This window comes from Saccostrea cucullata, unplaced genomic scaffold, assembly GCF_032062105.1.
Source record: "Saccostrea cucullata isolate Sc308-1 unplaced genomic scaffold, CSIRO_AGI_Scuc_v1 ctg78, whole genome shotgun sequence".
NCBI classification, from domain to species: domain Eukaryota; kingdom Metazoa; phylum Mollusca; class Bivalvia; order Ostreida; family Ostreidae; genus Saccostrea; species Saccostrea cuccullata.
In genome coordinates, this window is record NW_026940638.1 from 796,930 (window position 1) to 820,395 (window position 23,466).

Consider the following 23,466-nt stretch of genomic DNA (forward strand, 5'->3'; position numbering starts at 1 on the left):
TTCTTGGACACTAAAGTTTGGTTGGAGGACATTGGTAATGCCCTAATTGGCTTTGAGATTCTTGAAGACTCAAGTTTGGTTGGAGGACATTGGTAATGCCCTAATTGGCCTTGAGATTCTTGGAGACTCAAGTTTGGTTGGAGGACATTGCCAATGCCCTAATTGGCCTTGAGATTCTTGAAGACTCAAGTTTGGTTGGAGGTCATTGGTAATGCCCTAATTGGCTTTCAGGCAGCTAGGAACTCAAGTTTGTTTGGAAGACTCTTGCTTAATCACCAATCTCAAAAGATCATCAGAAAAAGTGAAATTAATATATATATATTGTAAAGAAGTTTGTATCATCCTAAGAGATTCTTCTTGAGAGATCTTTTCTGAACATAAGCTGGTCAGCAGGGTGTAAAGTTTTAAAGGTGGCTCTACAACTCTCAGTTTCTATTTAGAAATATTTTAATATAGATACATGCATAAGATATTTATCAGAAGAATGCAGAAATAAGTACTAGATTGGTCGGCATTATTTTAAGGGGTTTGTAGACTTTATTGCAGGGATTTTATAGACATTATTGCAAGGACTTTGTAGAACTATTTTAAAAAGTGTACTTCCAATAGAATTGCTTGTCATCATTGTATCTAATAATTTACCATTTATTTTACTCCCCATTTTTGGGCAAGCGTTTGTTCTTTGAAAGGTTTCTTATGCATGATCTCCAGCATGGAGTGTCAGAATGGAAGACTGTAGCTGCTAGCTACCTTGGGTACAACTTGGAGAAGAGTGTTTAGGAAGTTGGCGGCAACCATACAATGATGTATGACATACATTCTCTGATGGTAAACATTGTCTATTGACATGGTAAATAGAGGGGGTATTGAGGAGATACTCCTATCCATTATGCTTATTATCTGATCTTGTTGAATTTGATGATTTGAGCAATGAATTAAAATTGATTCATTGTCCTCAAAAGGACTTTCACAGTAGTTTGGGATTTCTCCAGATTTTGCTCAAACCTTTGATCTGATGATTTTTTTCTCTTCTACTTCTACTGCATGAACTATTATATTGAATTGATTTGATAAGAAGATACATACAATCAACTCCCAGTCTTTTTTCTGAATGAAATATGAGGATAACACAGTAATCAAGCTCAAAGGATGATTGAACAATATACATTTTGTGTAGAGCAAACACAAACCTCTCAGAACATCAGATGGGATCAGGTGTCATGGAGGTGAACCCATCCCCTTTTGATCAGTAATACTTGTGATGATTTGCTCCTTGTTATAATTGGGAAAATAAAATTGTAGATAATTCATTGTGAAGATAATGGTTCTAAATATTAAAAAAAAATGTCAATTGCAACATTCAAATTAATGATAGATTCTATTTGCTGAAGTCTTTCTATTGACCATAGACTTTGTGAAGTGTTTGACTGTAGAGTTCCTAGTTTTATCAATTTATTTGTCAATAGCTTGCCATATTTTAGAAATTGTTCCTATGTAGCTGACATGCTCTTGGATATCAAATCAACTGGGTGACATAAACTCCATATGCAAGTGCTAAGGGTATTTTGCTAAGTAAGTAAGGAAAATTAATGATAGAAAAATTGAGGTCATCATGTTTTTTCATAAAGTTTTGTTGTAAGGTTATCATTAACATCTTAATTTGAGTTAAACATCCAGTCATGAAAAAGATGTGTCATACACTGTGATATCTTTTATTTTTAGTTCAAAGGGATATATATATATATATCAGAAATGAATATTTTTAATTGGTAAAAAGCCATTGATGTATCTAAATGTTGCAGTGAATACCAAAGCAAGAGTCTTCTTCTTTTCAAGTTTTTGTGTAAATTCTGCTTTATTTGTTGTAAATGGGTGCTATTGTATATTTGAAAAAAGGTTATGTTCTGAGAGTGTTGTTTGGAAAAGAAATAGGCAATTTTGACATTCCTTATTAAAATGAAGAAATATTTTAGCCAACTTTTTACCACTGTACATTCCTTTGATATAAGTATCTTATCCATTAGTTGCTGTGAAATTGAAGAGTATCTGTAAGAAGTAGAAATTCTTGGAGCTAATCCTGGGTTGTGGATAGGTAGACAGATAAGAGGTCCTGTGTTTACCCGGGGATGAGAGCATGTGATCTCTGCTGACTTGTCATGTCTGTCAATAGGAGCTGCATTTCCCCTGACATGTCTGGAGCATTAGTTTGTTTGATCCTCAGTAATTAGGCTCCAGGTCTCCATAATACATGTATAGATTTATAGTTTCCTATTTTTTCTGGCATTTACTTATTTCAAGCTCTGCATTATTCACTGGCGTACCATCTTATCTTTATAGTTTTGGTGATCAATTATTACTACAGATTTTTAGAATGATTCAGCAAATTCTGCTAATGTTAATAATTAACACTACAGACATATTGTCATTTACATAACATTACATTTAAGTATATCTTAAGTAACATAATATGTCATTCAGTTTAATCTTATATTTATTTATATTATAAAGTATATTTCTTTTGTAATTCATAATACCCCCCGCTTCAATATGGGTAACTATCTGTTACGTTTTGGGGTACCCATCTCTTATCCACAACTCCTCATATTCCATTGAAAGAAATTTTTAATGAGACTTTCACAGAATCTTTGTTACGTAGTGCCATTGTGCACCTACTATTTTTTCTTTTGGGTCAGATACTTATTTCGGGTCTCACAGAGCAAAACATGCACTTTGCCATTATAACCATAATGGGAGGCCGGGTATCATATGATACCTGTGATTTTATTGAAGAAAGTACTTGATAGGACATTACTATGAATCTTTAGTCTACCCTACTCCCTACAAACATGTGCAGTATAGGTACAATGTATAAGAAGAATTGTGATTTGGTTCTGGAGTCTTGTAGAGACGACCAATAATAAATTGAATTGGATGATTGGAGTAGATTGTTGAGTAAAATGAACTGTGACAAGAAGGGTTGTGGTCAGAAAAGTTAGTTTCATGCTTGCTCTTAGAAATGTAATAAGAGTTCAAAGGGCTTTTTAAGCTTTAGTGTACAGACATGGGTGCGTTCAGAAGGTTGAGAAAGTTTGAGAGTTAAAATTAATGGTTACTAAAAGGACTGATAATCAAATTAGAAGGAATATACTCAGTTTTGGTTTTGAACCCTGTAGTGCGTTGGCACCTTGTAATTACTCGACCCTCTCTGTCCATAGATCAATACTGACAGACCTGTCACATTGTCTTCAGAATTGACAATGCAAATAATACCCTTTCTCTGTGGCTCTCGGTTGACAGGTTAAAAAGATCGCTACCTTCAATTTTATTATTATGCACACAGAAAAATGTCAATACAGGAGATCTGAAAGATATGAAATGTGGGACAGGGAATAGCAAAGATAAGTCTTTGATCCTTAGGGCTTAAAAACTCGCTCGTTGAAATGTTTGAAGAAGAACCCTGTCTTTTGTAGGAAAAAACAAACAATTTTCACACTGTTAGATATGTTTTTGAAATGTAGCACCTGTAAAGTTCAGGATTTTAGAACTCCCTCATGTGGTTCAAATATGATTGAAGTACTTTGATGATCTTAAAATAGTTCTATTGTGTTACAGATAGGTAGTGCAACATCAATAACATGGGGTGTTGTGCAACTCAATATTCAGATATTGATTGTCATTTTACTATAGATACTTTTTCTTGAGTTGACTATAAAGTTATTGAATACTTTTAAAATGAAAGTTTTTTTTTCCTAAGAAAACTGATCAAGTTCCATACAATTCACTTGAATTTTCAGAATCTTAAATTGATGTGCAAAGAAATGCTTGAAATTAGTTAAACTATCATTACTTCTTCATTTCTTATCTGATTTTCAACTTTTTTATATTAATTTTTGAAACGTTAATTTTTAAGGGTTTCCATCTTCATGGAAGACCTTAATATTTAATATTGTTTATTCTTCTTATTTTTCTGACTTTCTAATTATGTGCATGTGATTTCTCAAAAACTACTGAATGGATTTTAATGAAATTTGCAGGAACAATGTGTTGTAATCTATAGTAATATTTTATCTAAGAAAAAAATTTTAAAAATCACCTCCGGTGCCAAGAAATAAACCATTCCCTGAATTTAAAATGACATATTGTCAGCAGATAATCTCAAGAACAGCAAAGAATATAAATGTGAAACTTGTAGGGATTATAGATTGTGATAAATACTAGCCAGGATGTGACTTTTTGTTCCTCTTCAGTACTTCTGGTCAGTACTGGATACCAATTCAATTTTTAAAACTTTTTTTCCCTAATATTTTTTTAATTCATGCAGTAGTAGCTAAGGGCTGTATCAATATATCAATACGTATCGATATTCAAGAAAAATATCGTATCGAAAAATAACTTCCAATACGTATCGGACAGACAGTTTTTCTTCTAATTCTGTTAAAAAGATGGAAATTTCAATCACAAAAGATTATATTTCACTTTTTTGAAATAAAACTGTTCAATAATTATATAATTTTTGGGGAAATAATACAGTTATTATAATTGTTTCAAAATACAAAGAGAATTTTATTTGAACATGTTGAATTTACTGTCATTAAAAGTTTTAATTTAAAGTGTTATTGGTAATGTCAATAAGACAAGAACTTTAAAATGGGTAATAAAACACTTAATCGCTATGAAATTTTTGCATTAAAATGGTTTATAAGCCTTTTCTGATGGACTTGTTTTAGAATCCAATATATCGCATATCGCTTAAAAAAATATTGTATTGTATCGTATCGAAAATTTTGGCTCAATACACAGCCCTAGTAGTAGCTCTAATAGAGGCTCTTCTGATAATGCTCAATAAATTATTTGCTTTAAAATTTATAAATCCCAACTCTAGATATTTGCGTTTTAATATTTGAAACAGTGGTCCAAAATGGTGGCTGTCTCTTTTAACTCTGATGCGATGGTTGGTGTTAATGGAGACAGCCATCCGTCTGGTTGACCAAAAGTGCTGTAATGATCAATGAAAGGTGAAGAAATTGTAAGATCTGGCAGGTCTTGGAAATGGACAGTTTGTCTTTGAAAACATATTAATACTCTGATCTCCGTATGCAATATAAAATAAGTAATTTGTATTATACATTTAATTTTATATAAAATGTATGAGGATGGAGAATCAGATGGAAGATTTCTCTCTGCTTGCAAATTTAAGAGATCACATCTAGTTTATTTTATATTGCAAATTCTAGCTGTTATACATGTAAACTGTTTTACATGTATTATTGTTTGTCATTGTAAACACTCAATAAGGTTAGTGAATTTCTGTAAAAAAAACTGTGTCACTTTTGAAATTATCATAATTAATTATATTAATTTGTTATTATCTGAGCTCACTGGCACATGAGTAACTTGGCTGTGTTCACTTTTGAAAGAATGTTAATGCATCAACTCTTGAATGAAATCATTTCATCAATGAATTTTATCTAGTGAAAAATTGTTTAAATTTATAGAATAATAATTTTGCTTTTAGTAAGTAAATTGAAGAAATTTGGCATTTTCTTAAAGTAAGTACTGTACATTTTCATGTAAAAAAAAAAAGGTTATTGACCTCTACCAGGCTCCATGTGTTAATGTAGACAATAACCAAACTGTAAATGTATAGACAGTACTCAAATTGTAAACAAAGTTTTATTCATAGAGAGCTTGTCAATATAAAATGTATGTGTGCCCCTTTCTTCCTGCTGTAATTAAGATTGCACAATCTCTTTGAAGTTTTTGTGATATTTTATGAGTTCAAAAACCTCTGTTTACTAGATACTCAAATAGTGATCAAATATTAACAATTTTGATTCCCTCGAGTGCTTGCAAATTGAATCACCCAAAGGCCTTGGAACACATAATCATTTAAGATCATCAATGTATGTAATAAACAATTTTTTTAAATCTGATTGTTGCTTGGGAAAACAAATCTGTCAAGGAGGATAAACTACAGAGCTAAAAAGGTAAAAGAAGTTGCCTCCCTTTTCACATCAAGAAAAAAAGTTCCCTTGTTCTGTAATATTAATGTTTTTTTGTAATTTTTTTTTTCAAATAGGATTGCGTATCAAATACTGTAATTGATTGAAAGTTGATTTGCATTTTGCCAGTAGCGAAAATTCAAATGACTTGTATTTTGATATTTACTGAAAGTGGATATGACAGTTTTACCATTTCCTGTGGAAGGTTTAATAACTTTCATCACAGCAGATGACAGGTACATCAATATTTTATGAGAAAATAGCAGGATCTCCCTGCTGCTTTTGTATTTAGTTTCTGCTCAAAGGCACAATGTTAGATGTCAAACAAAATATAGTTTTCCTCATCAATTTGGGGCATGCACTGTAAATTTTACTGAGTATAAACTATAAACCCCCTTTTTGGGGCCTGCAAATCGGGGGAGGGGGGGGGGTTGATTACAAAATAAAAATTATGGTACCAAATTTGACCAAGCAGCAATCTGGACATTTTACTTCACAGTATTTTTCACTTGAAAGAAAAACTGGTGAAAAACCTATTGTGGTGTGCCACCCCCCTTCTCACAAAATAATGTAGGGGAAAAGGTGTATGTTATATTCAGCAAAATGTGGAGATATGAAACAAGTCAACTAAAATTGATGATTTTATCTTGTCTTAATATCAAAGAACCTCACATGATATTTTGCAACAAAATATTGGTTTAAGCAGGAATAATTTATTCAATAAATTATATAGATTAACTTGACACAAAATGTCTAATAATTCAGAAGAATTGAACTCATTCTTAGTTACTATAACCATTGAAATATCATTGAAAGCTGTTAGATTTGACATGTCAAATTTTAAACTGAGAGTTTGAAGTTTTTGAAAACAAATTTTATTATTCAATCTGTAAGACTCTAATTAATAAGCAATTCACCTAGTAATCTCTATTGCTCTGACAAATTTCTAAGATTGCTCAAGTTAATCAAACCGTAATATAAATAATGCTTTTCATTACAAAGTAATTTATTACGGTAACTGTTTCTGAACAGGCAGATGATAGTAAATGTGGTACATGTATTTCTATGAAGTGTGGTTTATATTGTGAAGCAATATATTATGATGGCGTACATTTTAAACCAAATTGGAGTGATAACAACAGCCACGGGGGTGGCAAAACTAAGGTTTGATAGTGCTGCCCGCCTGCACTAGGGGGTCCAGGGGTGGGGGGCCAGAGTGGACTTCAACTTATGAAGCTTTGTCCTTGCGGAGAGTAAATTGCTGCCCATGCTCAGTCCTGTGGTAGATTATGTCACAAATAACATGGCCGAAATTTTATTCTTCCCAAGCCTGACACTGAAAAGGCAATCATATTGTATTATGTCATTAAAGAAATAAGAAATAACAATTTTTTACATGTACATGTGTCATGTTTATAGACATGCACCCCCCTACCCTTTGTGTTTTTCTTTTTTCTTTTTTAAATTTCACTTAATTAAGATTGTTAAATTTATTATTGGAAAATTAGCATGACAGCAACTACCATATAGCAGAATCATCCTCTTAAGGAAATCTTTATTGTAGAGATAAATTATTTGATGGAGGGTTAATTCATCTTATGAATTTTTAATGTAATATTCTTCACAAGTTACATCATGTGCATTAATTATTCACAAGAAGGTTACAGAAACAGAAAATCTCTAATTTATCTAAGACAGCTGTAATTCAGTTTCTTGGGAGGTTCTTCTTTGAGTAAGCTGGTATCACAAATGTGCTCACTAGAAGGAGGAAATCTGTTGGGATGTGTTTATTTAAAAGACATTTAGCAATATTTTTTTTGAATTGCTAGAATACTCTTGGATAATGTACACTAGGCATGCAAGTTTTCTTTGAGTGATTTGATAGATTGTACCAGAAATGTAGTCATTGCCATGACGATTCCACACACTCGATTCCGAACAAGGAAATCGCTGGACAATGTTCTCATCATTAATGGGTTTGTAAAAGCCAAGCAAAAACATATATTCCTTTCCTTAATGAAAAAGATTTTTTTATATGTATTTATTGTTTTTTCCTTTATTTCGAGTCAAGCTGGAGAAATCTGTTTTTTCGCTTTCAGTTTTATAAACATTTCACAAACTGGAGTTCGGTTTCAGATTGCATTGCATTAAGAAATAGTACTGAACGGTCATAAATTTTGGACCAATGGTGAGCATGTTTAACCAGCAAAACTATGATATGCGTATAAGATTTAAGTATTGTTTTACAGAATGCAGTCATTGTTTTTTTCTTTTCTTTAAAGCAAGCAATTTCCAATTATAGTAAAACTCGTTTACTACGAACACAGATATTGTGAATTCATGGATAAAGCGAAGTTATCTTGGATCCCCAGCTTTATCATCGTCGCAAACCACGGCCAAAATGTACGATCCTCTCCCATTCTGGCCGTGGTTGAACGAGGAAAGAATTCTTCGTAGCTCATTAAAATATTGACCAATGCGAGTAAAGCATAGTCGGAAGATGAACTTTATCGCGACCTTTTAATATCCAATCGCAGTAAAGGAAATTTTTCTTGTATACTGTTGACGTCAGTTGTTGATTTCGATTGCGATGGAAACAAAACTTGCCACTGACTGAATATGACGTCACAATAGAGAGGCATGAATATTCAAGATTACGACACTTTTTGTGATCAAGCAGCCACGGGTAGGAGAGAGCTATATGTGGACTCTGGACCGTGGCTTGAGACGATGCAGCTTTATAAATTTAATGAATTCCTTATACATATTATTATAACGAATTACATATATTGCAAAGTCCCAGTGACTTTGTTATAACCAAATTTTTACTGTATATGTGTTTTCTTTTATTATTTGGCTACTATTGCAATTGAAAGTTTCAGACAGATAGGTGGAGAAAACAATATGTTTTTACTGAAATAATTGAAACTTGCTATATTAATTTATATTTTTTCTGAAAGCAGAATCAAATTACAGCTTTTCTTGAAATATGGATATTAAAATTTGTGGTAAACTCCAGGCTTGGGGTCAATTACTTTGAAATGTAATTAATTACTTTCAAATACATTGATAATTTTGTCAATTACTTGCAATTACAATTACATTGATTTTTTCAAATGTAATTAATTACTTTCAATTACTTTGACAAATGTAATTAAATACATTTCAATTACTTCGAGTTTTATTTTTATAAAAATAATGAAAAAAATTTTAAATAAGATTTTATTCGAACTTTCATTCAGTGTTTTTGTTCTTGGGTATGATAGGGATTCACACCTGGTCAAAATTAGACCTTTACCTTATAATGAGTGTGACACACTGTTTAAACAAATAAAACATTATGAGACAATTAATTATTGTACAAACACAAGCCCATGCTACACCAGTATGGTGTATGGCAAGATCTTTTTTGTTACTTTCTCAAATCCATATTTTTGAAGGAAATAAATAATATCTATCACTATTCCATTCATTATTTTCTATCTTAAAATGAATAGAATACAGGTAAATCTAAAAGGGGATGTAGTTAGTCTAATTGCTGTAAAACAAATTAACTATCAAAACATTTATCATTGTTATTTGCAAGTGTGAATAGGGAGAACTGAGATTTATAAAACATGGGAATAAGTAATAAACCCACCAGTGTAAAACTATGTGGCAATATAAGACACTTTTTTAAATATAAACTTTCATTTTGAAAAAAAAGTAATTGAAATGTAATTGAAAAGTAATTGAAAATACATGACCCTTTTTGAAATGTATTTAAATACATTCAATTATGTAATTGCAGGCTCTCTCAAATACAAATTACTTCCAATTACTTTGAAAAATGTAATTAATTACACTCAATTACAATTACTTTATTCAATTACCCCATCCCTGGTAAACTCATTAATTCCTGCTTTTTTCGGCCTATACATTCAGTTGTAAATAAATGTGACTGTGCTAAACAACCGGATTAATAATAATAAAAAAAATTTTAACACCCTAACTATTTTGGCAACTTTTCTTTGGAAAATCCCTTTGTGAAATATTAGACAAGGATGACAGTAATAAAATAATTAAGCTTGATTTATTCATTAAATGCCTTGTGTCATGTATTAGGTTTGAGGAGAAACTGAATACATTGTCATCAATATAGCAGCTTTATTAAATTCTTTTCCATGTGCCAATACATCACTTCTAATCTCCAGAAAACCTTGCTTTTCATTCCCTCGGATTTGTATTCAGTTTCATTTTCAGACGTATAAAAGAAAAGATGCTAAGAAGCCATTAACTTGACAAGATTTGTGATTCGGCCATACAAACTTCGTATAAATGCATGGCATTTAATTTCTGATAATAGATTTGTTCTTTGCATCAATAGGTGATATTTGTGAAAATGTCAGTGCAGATAATGCTAATAAGTCTGGATCCATCTTATCACAAATTTCTCCTTACCAACCAAGATAGTGTTATCATGGCTCGGAGCTTTCAGAGGAATATTAGCTTCCATTCCAATTGATGTAGAGAGTTCCGCGATTGTCAGCAAGTGGTTTGCGGAATTATTCGTTGATGACAGCAGTTGCTACATGTAAATGCCTGTATAACTCTGAGATAGTAAACCTTGGTCTTTCAAGTCGTCATTGTTTGTTTGTGATAGTTTTCATTGGACAGTCAATAGAAAGTTAAATTGACTGCCAGTGTAGGCACTTTCAATATTGAAGTTGGCCACGCTTCATTTGTCAATATGAATATCACATAAGAAATGATGTGCCATTTTATTTTGGCTGGCTTAATACCTTTGTTTCAGGAATGTTCGTGTAAACACAAAACTGGAAATAGTTTATCATACCTGATAATTGACTCACCAATCAGTGGCAACATATCTTCACTCACCTTTGTTTAAATAAAAACATGTAATTGGAAGTGTTAACAGACATAAGGTGATATTTATAAAGTGTCCGTTGGTTCATTCCTCATAGAAACTAAAGGATTAACTTTCAATTCTCTAGCAGTAATGTTGGATTCTGTGAGTGAAGAAGCATGGCTTGATCTTATTGTGAATTAGTAAGATGGGCCTTTGTGGATTTGTAACGAAGTTATAGTGACAGATTTTGGAATGGGTACAGATGTAATGATAAGGCATGTTCATATGTCCCATCCAAACCCCAAATACTGGAAGTTGAGCTTGGATGTTAAGTCTGTTAGTAGGGGTGGGGTAGGACAAAGGACCATCAAATTACCGTACAGGCGATCCTATGGTCTCTCACGCTCCATTGTATGTGTCAGTGCAAAAATTCACAAAAGGTAATCCAGTATTCATCCTCAGTTTCAATTTAAATTTCAGATTTGAAGTTTATTTTTAATTTTTGAAATTATTTATACTGAATTGACATTTAAAACCATGACTTTTCATAATTTACTGGTATTTCTTTTTTCACAGTAAAAAATTATATTAGATTTTGTAACTGATTTTCCCCTATTTATATTTTTAATCTTGATTAAAAAAATACATGTATACAGACATAAGCCGTAAAAAAAAACAACATTTCATATATGTATATATATGTATTTTTTTTTTTACAGTTTATATTTTAAAATGTGATAGATCATAAAATCATCATTTAAAAAATAAATTGTAGGTATGTGCTAGTATTTGGAAAATGCTTAAAATTTTCTAAAGGTTTAATACATCTTAAAAAAAGAAAAGAAATAGAAAGTTCCAAAGGCAAATAAATACTTTCAAAAAAAATATTCTTGGAGTTAAAATGTTTTGAATGGATATTATTTTGATTAAATTTAAACATGTTAATGTTCCTCTCTCTCTCTCTCTCTCTCGTATCTCTTGATTATCAATGAAGCTGTGATGTCTGCAGTCTTTTCTTGATCTCAGTATTGGAATACAAGTAATTGTCTGCTATTCTGAATTTCTTGTAAAAGAAATTGAAAAAAAAAAATTGAAAAGAAAGTAACATCGTAACAAAATGTTGATATTTTTCTGGTGAGATAATGGCGTACAGTTTAAAGTGGGGTAGATCAATCTGGGATGGTTTTTAAGGATAGAACTGTCATTTTCTATTTGATGTAAATGTGTATGGTGAATTTTATGTTGACCAAATTTACCTGAAGCAATTGTAAAATTTTATAGCTTGTCAATGAAGTACTTGAAATTGAACAAGGGACTAATAAAGATACATGAATGTAATGTTAAGGTAAAGTTCTAGGGATTCAGCAAATCTTTGTAGAAAAGATTTCTCAACACTGAGAGAGATATGAATATCAGAATGAATAAGGTCTTTAGAATCAAATTTAGCATTAAATCTGAAATAACCTGTAGGCTGATTAGGGCCGATCAATAGAACTTGTTCCCTTTCAATACAGTTGTTTTGGAGTAAGTTTGCACTGGACATTGTTGGTTTACACTTAAACATTGCGTACGTAGATAAGATAGGGTCGTTATTGACCAAAAGAATTAAGTCAAATACAAGAATTAGTGCAAAGTTTTATTAAAGGTAGGGACATAAAAGTGGTCAGCCCGGGAAGAATGTTTGGACAGAAAATGGACATGTTGCCAAAGCCTTTGTGCTAGCTTATAACTTCTAAACATGATTGATTTCTATTATGGAAGTCAAGGTGCCCCCTTGAGTCAAAGATACCATGGGTATTAGGAAGGCAGCTTAATTTGATTGACCATTGACTACTTAATGATGATGAATGATTATATTAAAACTTGTACATATTTTAATATACTGTCATGATTTTTCTTTGCAACAAAGTTTGTTATATATTACAAAATAAGGTTGTTGACAAGAATCATCAAATAATGTAATGATTTGGATATGAAGACTTGCCGAGATATTTTAATACCATAGTACGTATGACATTAGTAAATTGGTAATCTGAAGATGGATAATACGAATGGGGATGAAAAAAATTCATCCAGTTAATTGGTTTGTTCAAGTAATTACTTGGTCTTTTAAGTATATATGGTAACATGAGTTATATGAATCAATATTTTCTAATTTCAATTTATTTTGGTTAGATATTCAGAAAAAATAATTTTACTAAAGATGACTTTAAAGGTTCATACAGAACAATTGTGCAGTTTTACAGTGAATATAAATCTTAATAAAGAATTGATATTGAAAGATGTTATTATAAAAATATTAATCTCAATTGAAGAAGAAAAAAATGGGTCACCCACACAAGTGTCTTTGTTCCCATCATTTGAGTACAAAGATTTAGCTGTTCCCTTGTACAATTTACACAATATTATCGTAATAATTCAAAGTTTATGTTAGCCTTAAAACATTTACCAACACATGCTTTGGCATATGAAAGTAAACACTCCAAAGATGTATTTGTTGATTGTTGGATAAAGCATCTTGACTGTAATTTGTTTCCCAGGTATGGCTATATAAAGGTGTTATTGTTTGTTTTCAGACGAGGCATTCCTCAGGGCTCCCTCAATGAACCTTACTCCACCATCGAGACCCAGCAGGCCATCCCCGCCGAGTTCCTGGATACAGTCACAGAAGCCCTCACTAGGCAAGCCAGACTTCTTATTCCTTCAGTCATGTTTGTTCCTAAATTCTGTTTAGCTCTTTATGCCTTGTCATTATTTGTTTATGACACAAAGAACTTGTTGAATTGGTAACATAAATAATTTTCTTGTCCCTACTTAGTGAAATCTTCGAACAAATAATTATTACCTGTCTACCTATGTAGGCATTTACATTATGAAATGTAGTTTGTGTATGGTACTTTGCTCTGTAGGATAAAAAAAGAGATCCTTTGGTAATATTTGGTTAAAATTGTCAAAGTTTAAATAGCAAACTTTGACAAATGGATTTCTTCAATTAAAAAAAAAATTAAATATTATATTTCTTCTTTTTTTTTTTTTTTTTTTTTATAAGTTTTGAATGGCAAATTTGCATGTTGTTAGATTTTGTAATTTTAGCAAGTGGAAAATTTGAAATGATTTTCAAGATTAAAAGTTCAAGATCATCTTATTTACTTGGTTTCCAATGTTTGGAATTGGTCTAAAAAGGTCACCCAATGAAAGAGTTTTATGATAACAAGACAGTTATTTGTATAAAAAAATGTTAAAGATTTTTATGGGTACTAGTATAAGTTAACTTGCACATATATTTTTAGTGCTGTATGCTTATTTCAAAGGTTTAAATGATATTTTCATCTAAACTGATGATACAATGCTTTCAATTTGATCAAAATTTAGGTGGAAAATCCAAAACAATTTATGATTTTTTGTTTACAGTTATCATGGTACCCCTTCTAGCAGTGGACGATCTACCCCCACACTAACAGAGGCCCAGAGTACCCTCCCTGCCAAAGTGGGGGAGTGGGGGACTGGGAACACCACCGAGAGAAGCAGCACTGGCTCCACATCCACAGGATACTCCTGGGATGTAAGTCATAGTCTTACCAAGTTTGGTGTGAATCGGTTCAGTATTGACTCCAGTAGTCTGTGTGTGTATATATGTATAGAGAAGCCTCCAATCTGGAGTTTAAATGGCATGCATATAGCAAATTGAGAATCAGTTAGTCAGAAGTAAATCAAACATTTTTTATAACTTTATTATTGGAGCTTTAAATAATATTTGTGTGTTACCAGCATAATTTTTTTTTTACAGTGTAGTCTATAATTTTATGGTAGGATTAGTTTTTTAAAGACACTTACTTTGAGGAATTTAAATTCAAATGTTTGCTTCCTTGTAGAACTATTAGGTTGTTAGGTTGAGTAGGAAAATGTTTTGAAATATTTTGTGATGTTAACATATTTTTAAAAAAAAAATGTCCCAATGATTTTCAATTCATGACCTTAAATGCTTCAAAGTAATGTTGATGTGAATTATTTTCCTATCAGATATCAATAAAAAAAAAGATAATTTGTGCAGAAATGAGACATTATCTTGCAAAATAATTCAGAATATGGGTGCAAAGACCACATTAAGACGTTTAGATTATCATGGAATCTTTGATGTGTTGCCTTTGATAAAAAAATTAAAAAATATTGATAATTAGATTTAAAAAGAACGTACTTTTGATTATAGCTGAAGAAAAAAATATAAAAGCCCTTTACTAATTTTATAATATTGGACCATTTTTTTTAAATCATGTGAACAAAAAATTGTTTTAAAAAGAGAGAAGAGAGATTTTGTTGTGAATAGAGGTTTGATACAAAGCTTTTGAGTTTTTATGCAATTTTCATCCTTTATGGAGAGATAGGGATGTTAATAAAACAATGGGATTTGAGTATCTTCTCATATGATGATGGCAACAGTGACAGATCTGAAATCACTCAGCCCTCTTGGTTGGAAGGATGACATCATTTGACAGATTGATATCTCCATGGTGATGAAAAAATATTATGGAAGTGGAGTCAGAAATTAATATTTAACTAACAGATATCTTGTGAACCTGTTTAAACAGAGAGGACCTAGCCATTGGAGAAGTGATATAAGTTTACTTGAAACAGCAGCAGTGTCAATAAACATTAAATATTTGTTATGAACTGTTCTCTTAAATCAAGATTCAAGTAGAGTTAGAAACCTCCCATCTGGGGATATTCATCTCACTGGTGTTTTGGTTTTTATGTATGGTAAAAAAAAAAGTTTACCTTAGATTTATTCATCTCTTTTTTGGCATTGTTCAATTTTTTTTTTTTTTAATTTATGACTAGGAATATATTTTCATAAATTTGTTGCATTAAAATTCAAACATCAACTAAACCCAAACCCTTTTTCACATGGGTGGTCCCCACATTCAAGGACAATTTTACTGACACTTGAAATAAAAATTTTGAAAAATAGTGATCTCTGTATAAAGAATGAACTTTCTAGTACCTGTTATAAAATTAATAAAAAGGCAATCTAATGATAGTAAACTCAAACATCACTCAAAGACTCCCAGGTTCAATCCTGTAATGTTTTCTTGGAGCAAATGGCATACTCAGGTCCCTGCAGGTAAACACTGTGACAGTCCATAAAGTGTATTGTTTTAGTCTTCAGGCCTGGAATTATGGAGCTTTTATTCAAATTTTTTGCTCTGTTAAAGATAGCAATTATTTTAAAGTATACACAATTAAATCTTTGAACTTGTAACATTTAGTACTTGCTGTCTGTTTTCCTGCCAGCTGGAAACTGTTACCTGGCAAAATTCTTTCAATGCAAATTATTTTTTTTTACCATTGATTTCAAAGTAATTATAAATTGTAAAGATAAAAATGCACTTTACATAGAGTGGCATTAGTTCTTGATTTTTGCGAACTCTTAAGACAAAGAATGGAGATGGTTCTATTAATAGTCTATAGAACGTCACTTTATTGTGATTGTATAAGGATGGCAATTTGATTTCTGTGTAAATGGATCCGACTCTCTAATAGATTAATAAGCAAAAAGTAAAGCTTGGATGAGTTTGTTAGATTTCCCATGACAGATAGGAAAATGAGACCAATAAAAAAAGTCAGTGGCAGTCCTTTTATGAAAATTAATGTTGCAAGATGTGAAAGCTTTTGTGAAGTTTGTCAAGCCTTTTAAAGATCCCCAGCTTACAAAAATGAAAACAGCTCCTTGAAAATTATGCAACAGACAGCACAAATTTCAACTTTGTTAACGGCTTCCTTGGCAGGAATTGAGATTTTTAGTAATAACATCTTAGTGGAAAGAGAAGTCGTTCATCATTGTGACATACAGAAGTATGCTACAGCTTTAGGGCCAGGGTATTTTGGTTCTAGACTAAGTAGATTATCACACTCTCCGTGCTTTCTATTTCACATTCTAAGTGTTCTACCAATAATTGACGGCATGATCATAACTTTCCTATCCTCTAATCAATGTCCTCTATACCTGGTAGTGTCCCTGGGTTAGAAGTGGTTGACAACTCTTGGATACCAAGGATCTGTGTTGATTTATCCTCCACAAACTTTATTACTCCTCTTGCATAAATCAATATAAATCAGCAATTTATGGCAAATTAATAACAAATTTTCTATTAGTTTTGGCATAATATTGTTTACAAAGTGTTAAAAAAAATTCAAATCAGTTCATCCATTTTCAAGGTGTTTTTTTTATTTATCTGAAATTGTATTCCATGCTGATTTGGCCCACCATTTCTCTTCACAAGACTTTGTTTGATGACATAGTATTTACATAACTTCAAATTTACTAGCACCCATAATTCAGCTACAAGTTAAAGAAATACCTCAAAGGATTACAGAACAATCAAGCAGGAAACCACACGGAGGTTTCACATTTGAACATTTAACAAAGAATGTATTTAGATTTACATAAAATTCTGAATATCTCAAGTTTTAAAATTAGTAGTTAAGATGTTCAGATTTAATAAGTAAAGTAGTGGTTAAGGAAAAGTACAGACATTCTAGCATATAAGAAATTCCCAGAAACTACTTTCTTGAATTACTGATATCAAAGTCTCCTAACATGGATGAATTATCTTTACTTCATATGTCCACAAGGAAGTTTTTGATCACTTTGTGCATACCGATAACAGCATTTAGATATGTTTTCCTCTTTATTTCAGTGCAAATATACTCACCTTACTTGTAATTATTTTCAAATTGATCAGGTCTCCTTTTATAATAGAGATTCAAATTTGTTCAAGCCATATATAGCCCTCAGAACAAACATACAGTCACATTAAAGGTTTAAAAAAAATTTGCTTAATAGTTATAAATTTTGTAGAAAACCTTTAAATAACCAGGTCTCAATATTTCATCTCACAAAAACAAAATTTTATTGCAAATATTTTACACTGATTTGTTTATTTGCAGGAATTTGACAAGCAGGCTGCAAAGACAGTACAGCACTTGTTTGAGGAGATCGATTCTGTTTTGTTTGAGCAGAGCCGAGGTGCCCCGCCCTATATTCACAAGGAGTGCCAGGAATGGGGGACCCAGTTTCCACATCTCAGGTGTGTAAACAGACTCCTCCAGTTCTCAGAAAAAAGGGTTATATATCACTCAGTCCTGTCCTTTGTTAGATTACAGTGCGTAACAAGAAATTTGATCAGGTTATCATGGACAAACATTCGTAATCAATTTTTGAGAATTTGATATTTGAAGACCACATTTAAAAATAAGCTGCAACATGTCTCAATCTTGTTAGTTTGATAGGAAATATGATCACATGTGAATAGCACACTGCTGAGCATTTAGAGATTTATCATACTATGTAGTATTTACACATTCAAATTGAAATTTAGATTGAAAGCTTTCCCGATTGATGATCTTAATTTTCAAATTTTTTTCGATGAAATAAGCTGAAAGCAAGATTCTTTGGTGAATGTTTCATCAATAAAAAAGCATTACTAGAACAACCATACTTAATACACATATCAAATGCATCATTTTTTTTATTCTGTAGATTATGTATTGAGTAAGCTTGTAGAAAAGACAAGATTTTAAAATCATTCTTGTATAAATTCCTTGTCTAGGGAAAAGATTCTCTTTCTTTTATCATATCTGGTTCATACTTCTCTCACAAAATGTCCCTTGGGTAGGCGTGTAGGAAAATTAAACAAACTCAGAGGTCAAAGTAAAAAAAAATATGTCAACATTACTAAGAGTACATCTTCTCCCTTCTTAACCCTCTGGTTAGAATTTCACCAGAAGTGTGCCCTAGGATAAGGGATTTACAGTGAATTTAGACCAAGTGTGAAATCAAAGGTCTAGGTCAATCCTTTTCTCTCTGACTAAAAAACCTTTAGTCCGTAGTCAAATTTGTATTAATTTGTAAGCATGCATTTTTTTCCAGTCCGTTTTTACTTTTACTCTACCCATTGTTTTGTCATGTCATTACTTTTTCTTCCCTGTCCTTTATTTTCTCCCTCGTTTCACTCCTCCGAAAATAAATATTTTCTTGACTAATTTATAGAAAAACATACAAGACAATATGCTGTAGGATTGTTGCGTTCGTTACAAATCGCATTTTTATTCAAATATGCAATTCAAATGCATAAATTTTACAAAATAAACAATGCAAGGGCTGGGTGGGCAGGGAAAGCCAAAGACACAAAACAACCTACGATTCTTTGTAATGAACAGTGCATTAATCGAACATTCCCCAATAAATATATTTATAGTGAGTACTAAAGAGCTTGTGCATGAAAAACCAGTTTCTTTAGATACGAAAATTCACGGAGAGTACATAAGAAAAAATGCGAAGAAATAAATATAGTTGTTTGTCATATTACAGTTGTATATAAGAGTGGGTTCTACTGTTTAATACCATATATTATAATCACATAAAGCCAGAATTTAATGCATGTGTCTTATCTGATATTCCACAGAATACTAGGAAATCAGCTGATGAGTCCAAAGGACCAGGGATTTCAGCTGATAGAAAGAGAGGGGTCACGACCCATGACAGGAAGTCTTGGATTGGTGGATGTTACAGAGACTGAGATTGCAGATACTCAAGATATTCAGGGGTCAGTTCATATCCACTGGCAGAATCCAGGGGCCTGTTTTACAAAAGAACAAGTTTTTGGCCTTAGTCACGAGTTCTTTTTTAAAACGGGTCCCAGTAATATATCAGAACTAAAACTTAATTAATTCTCATAAACTCGTAGTCATTTTTGGGGAGTTGCATTGCAGTTACAAATTTTGACAATTTTTGTCCAAAAGATGTACTATTTAAATTTAGTAGATAAAATTTTTTGTGAATTCTGTTCCATTTATTTATTTAATGCATTGGTTAAATATATTCTGAAGTTTCTTATAAATGTGTTGTCCACCAACAAACCAGACCTAATCTCAGATCTCAGGTATTTAGAAAATATATATTAAGACATTTAATGAACTTTAAAAAGCATATATGAATTTACCAATAATTAAATGAATTTTGTTTTGGTATTTTTTATACATTGCAAATTTTACAGTTAAACAGTGTATTCATATAGGAGACAGCAAGGTTGTCAATTGGAACATGCTGAAAGAGTATCCAATTCTGTTTTAATCTATTGATTTTTCCATCATTGATTAAAAAAAAAATGTAATTGTATCTCTATTATTTAGTGTGCATGTATGAATAAATCTTAAATGTCAAAGGTAAATTTCATATTTAGGTTTCAATTAATGTGCTCATGATAATGAGGTAAAGTTCCCATCAATAATTAAGTGTCCAATGATTAGATCATTTCTAATTCAAACTTGCCACACCATGGAGTTTTCTCTAGTCATATTGCATTACCCGAGTTAGATGTGATCAACTGGATAACTTTTTTTTACTAGTATGGAGAAAATTAAAATTTAAATATTTATTGTTCCTGTTTATTGGTTTCCATAGCAATCTTTCTGCATAAATTTGATAAGCCTATCTGAATAGGGTTGATACATTTAACAACTTGTAGGAATTATGCATTGCTGTCAGATAACCAATATTTGATGTCCTTTGTACCCCGGGGAGAACCATTAGTCTGTAGTGCTGAGTCACTCTGCTATCTCTCCTGTGTATACATTGTGCACACATGCACAAATGATTATATTTCTCATCTTCTGCTGTGTTTCCTAAAGCAGAAAAAATTATGTTAAAATTAGGTCTGTGTCTGAAAACTCAATACATGTATTGATGAGTAACAAGCGAAGTCTGAAAATATTCTATAATAAGCTCACCTGGACCAAAGATCTATAATAGCTGATACTTTCACTGCATATAATCTTTAATCATCTTTAATTTGCCATCATTATTATGAACTTTTCCAATTTTTTTTTTCGAAAGAAAGTGCTACTTTTAAATCAAACTTGCTCAGTATATGCAATAACATATTAATGGTAATCTTTGAAAACCCACACTGGCACTGAAACCCACACTTCAAAAGGTGTTGAAAGTATAAAGCCAGGTACCTAATGTTAAGGATGAGGAGACTTCTCAGAACACCATCAGTAATGATGCCTTATATTTCTCTTGTAGATTATCATTGTCAGGGAAAAGTGTTCGAGTTAAGAAGCCCCCTATTGAGGCTCGCTCAAACAGACATGGGGTGGATGCTCCCATTACTGAGTTCACTCATCTAGAGGAGGAAATCTTTGAGCAGGAGGGAGAATATGAAGAAATCATAGCAATTGAATACAGAGACTTGTAAGTCTTTTGTGTTTCAGTGCTGTGTATTATAGTTATGGTTGTGTACCTCATTTAACTTAAGGAGGACTAAAACTTATGTGGCCTTGTTGTAGATATGAGGACAGTTCCCATGACAAGAAACAGTTAACCCCCAGGAGAAGGAGGGTCGGCTACCCTCCCATCACCCCCAATGCCAGTATCAAAGACAGTGTAATCAGCTCTGCATTTGACAATATATGGCAGGAGGTAAGATAAAATTGTCAGCGCTTGCCGTACTGGTATGCCTTTTTTCTTCATGGACATAAGCATTGCTGTTGTAACGTTTTAATGAGTACTAGCCTTATTGGTGATTAATTTGAATCTACAGACTCGTAAAGTAGTCCTTTGTCAGTTGCTTTCAACAGATATGTTTTCTTCTACAGATTGTATCATGGATGCAGCCACTTACAAGGAAATACACAGCTCTGGTTCTTGGTAAGATATTCACAGTGCTGCATGTGACGTTAATTGAATTGCTTCTGTTTTTGTGGTGTAATATATTCGTCTTTTGTTCTGCAGATGAGAGTAAGCCTATTCGGATTCCGATATTAGAGCAGATCCGTCCTGACCATCTGCTACCCCCCTCACGGGAAACCTCTTTCAGCTTCCTTAACAACAAGGTACAAAATATTAACCTGGAGCTTCAGCTATTTAGCTTTATACATACTTTTCTTGTTTGTAATATAAATACCCTTGGCTTGTTTTGTACAGATTCAGAGGTCCAATACTACAATAGGAGTGACTGGTCCTCGATTAGAGAATGTTCTTCACATATCTACAAAGAAACTACAGAGTCGAGAAACTACCTCCCTCCAGTTAGCATTTTTTTAAAAATCAACAATCATTTAACTATTCAAGTTTATTATATCTATTTTTTTTTTACAATGACGAGAAATCAGAATCTGAGCATAAAACTCAATGTGTAGTTCTGTGTATAGAAGTTTTACCATTGTTGATCTTATAAGTGTTTTGTAGTGACTCTGACCCAATAATCAACACCGCCCGTCCTGCCTCTAGTGCTAACCCTTCTCTGAAAACGCCCAATCGTCCATACAGTGTCAAACTGACCCAGCAGAGAGGCACGCGCAGTGGACTGGTCAGACTGGCCCCTATTGACAGGTCCAGAACTCCCAATGTGGTAAGAGTTCAGATGACCAGAGTCTTTATTTTTCAGTTCGTTTGATGGATGTCGTATTTTTTTGAACTGATACTTAAGAAATGTTTTATTTGTTTAGCTTATCAGAGAGACAAAACACAGAGTGAGTTTTCTATTGTCTTTATATTCCCTGTATTTCTGTGGTTGGAGGGTTACTTAAGGACATGGCAAACAATAATATACCAAATCATGTCAGAATTTTCTTTAGTTGTGAATACAACTACTGATTTCTACTTTATGTAGGGCAATAGAGCTAAAGGAAATGGGGATTCTAATAGCTGAAACTTTAACATAATCTTAAACTATATGTAAAATGTTAACCTCTGAGTCCATTTGTCTTGTGTTGTTGGGTATGTGCTCCATATCTCTATTTTCTGTCATGTTTTAACCACATTGTTTAATGATCTAGAGATATATTTGTAGAGTTGTCAATATAGCATAAATGTACTCTTTAGTTAGAAGCTAGACATGAAAGTTTCCAAAACGAAAACATTTGTAATTTTAGCTCCACCAAGAATTCTAACTTTTCTTTTTCAGACTTCATATATTTAAATATCTTTGAAATAGGCAATAATATTTTCATGAAAATAATGGAGATTTTTTTAAATGCAAATATCATTGGTGGAATAATTCATAAATTGGAATTAAAATCAACCTGTGTCAGATAGTTTTACAGGTGTATGAATATTGAGCATCCATAGGTAAATGTCAAAAGCATGTGGGATTAAAAATGTTGGAAGCAATATCCATGAGTCATCACCCAGAAGTCAAAACTCCCATGTTGTCAATGCTGCATGAAGTGAAAATAGAAAAGAGAGAGTACAATAAGCTTCATTTTTCAGGAGGATGAGAAGCCTGGACCAAGTGGTGCACTCAAAGTAACTCGTCTGACCCCACAAAGTGAGCGTCTCTCATCCCCACCCACCCATCACCAAAGAAATGGGACCCTGCCCCCACTAGGCTCAGAGCAGGATGTAGTTGCCAGTCCCAGCCAGAGCAGGGCACAGGTACTCCATCACAGAGATTTCACAAAATCTCGCTCCTCCATGTTTAGATGTTCTGCTCTGATGTATGTTTTATAAATGTTTATTTATCTTTACTGTTCAGTAGAATATATACTTGAATTATAGACTTTTTTTTTGTTTTATTTATGTATGTTTTATATACACAAGACATCATGGTGAAT

General features: G+C 32.3%; 1 protein-coding gene across 6 annotated transcripts in view; it reads left to right on the top strand.

Moving 5' to 3' along the window:
- LOC134255871 (protein FAM149B1-like) overlaps nt 1-23,466 on the top strand; it is a 44,054-nt gene that overhangs the window by 16,394 nt on the left and 4,194 nt on the right. Inside the window, exons 1-13 of one of the 6 annotated variants that reach the window (XM_062738450.1) lie at nt 7,744-7,978; nt 13,428-13,532; nt 14,263-14,413; nt 17,797-17,936; nt 19,314-19,454; nt 20,936-21,103; nt 21,199-21,331; nt 21,508-21,559; nt 21,644-21,744; nt 21,836-21,939; nt 22,100-22,262; nt 22,360-22,383; nt 23,123-23,287. In XM_062738450.1, the coding sequence (XP_062594434.1) occupies nt 7,914-7,978; nt 13,428-13,532; nt 14,263-14,413; nt 17,797-17,936; nt 19,314-19,454; nt 20,936-21,103; nt 21,199-21,331; nt 21,508-21,559; nt 21,644-21,744; nt 21,836-21,939; nt 22,100-22,262; nt 22,360-22,383; nt 23,123-23,287 (1,512 nt within the window). In that variant the 5' untranslated portion in view covers nt 7,744-7,913. Of the gene's footprint in view, nt 1-7,743; nt 7,979-10,485; nt 11,292-13,427; nt 13,533-14,262; nt 14,414-17,796; nt 17,937-19,313; nt 19,455-20,935; nt 21,104-21,198; nt 21,332-21,507; nt 21,560-21,643; nt 21,745-21,835; nt 21,940-22,099; nt 22,263-22,359; nt 22,384-23,122; nt 23,288-23,466 lie in introns of those variants that run through there. The other 5 variants (XM_062738448.1, XM_062738449.1, XM_062738446.1 and 2 more) reach the window with 5 other exon arrangements.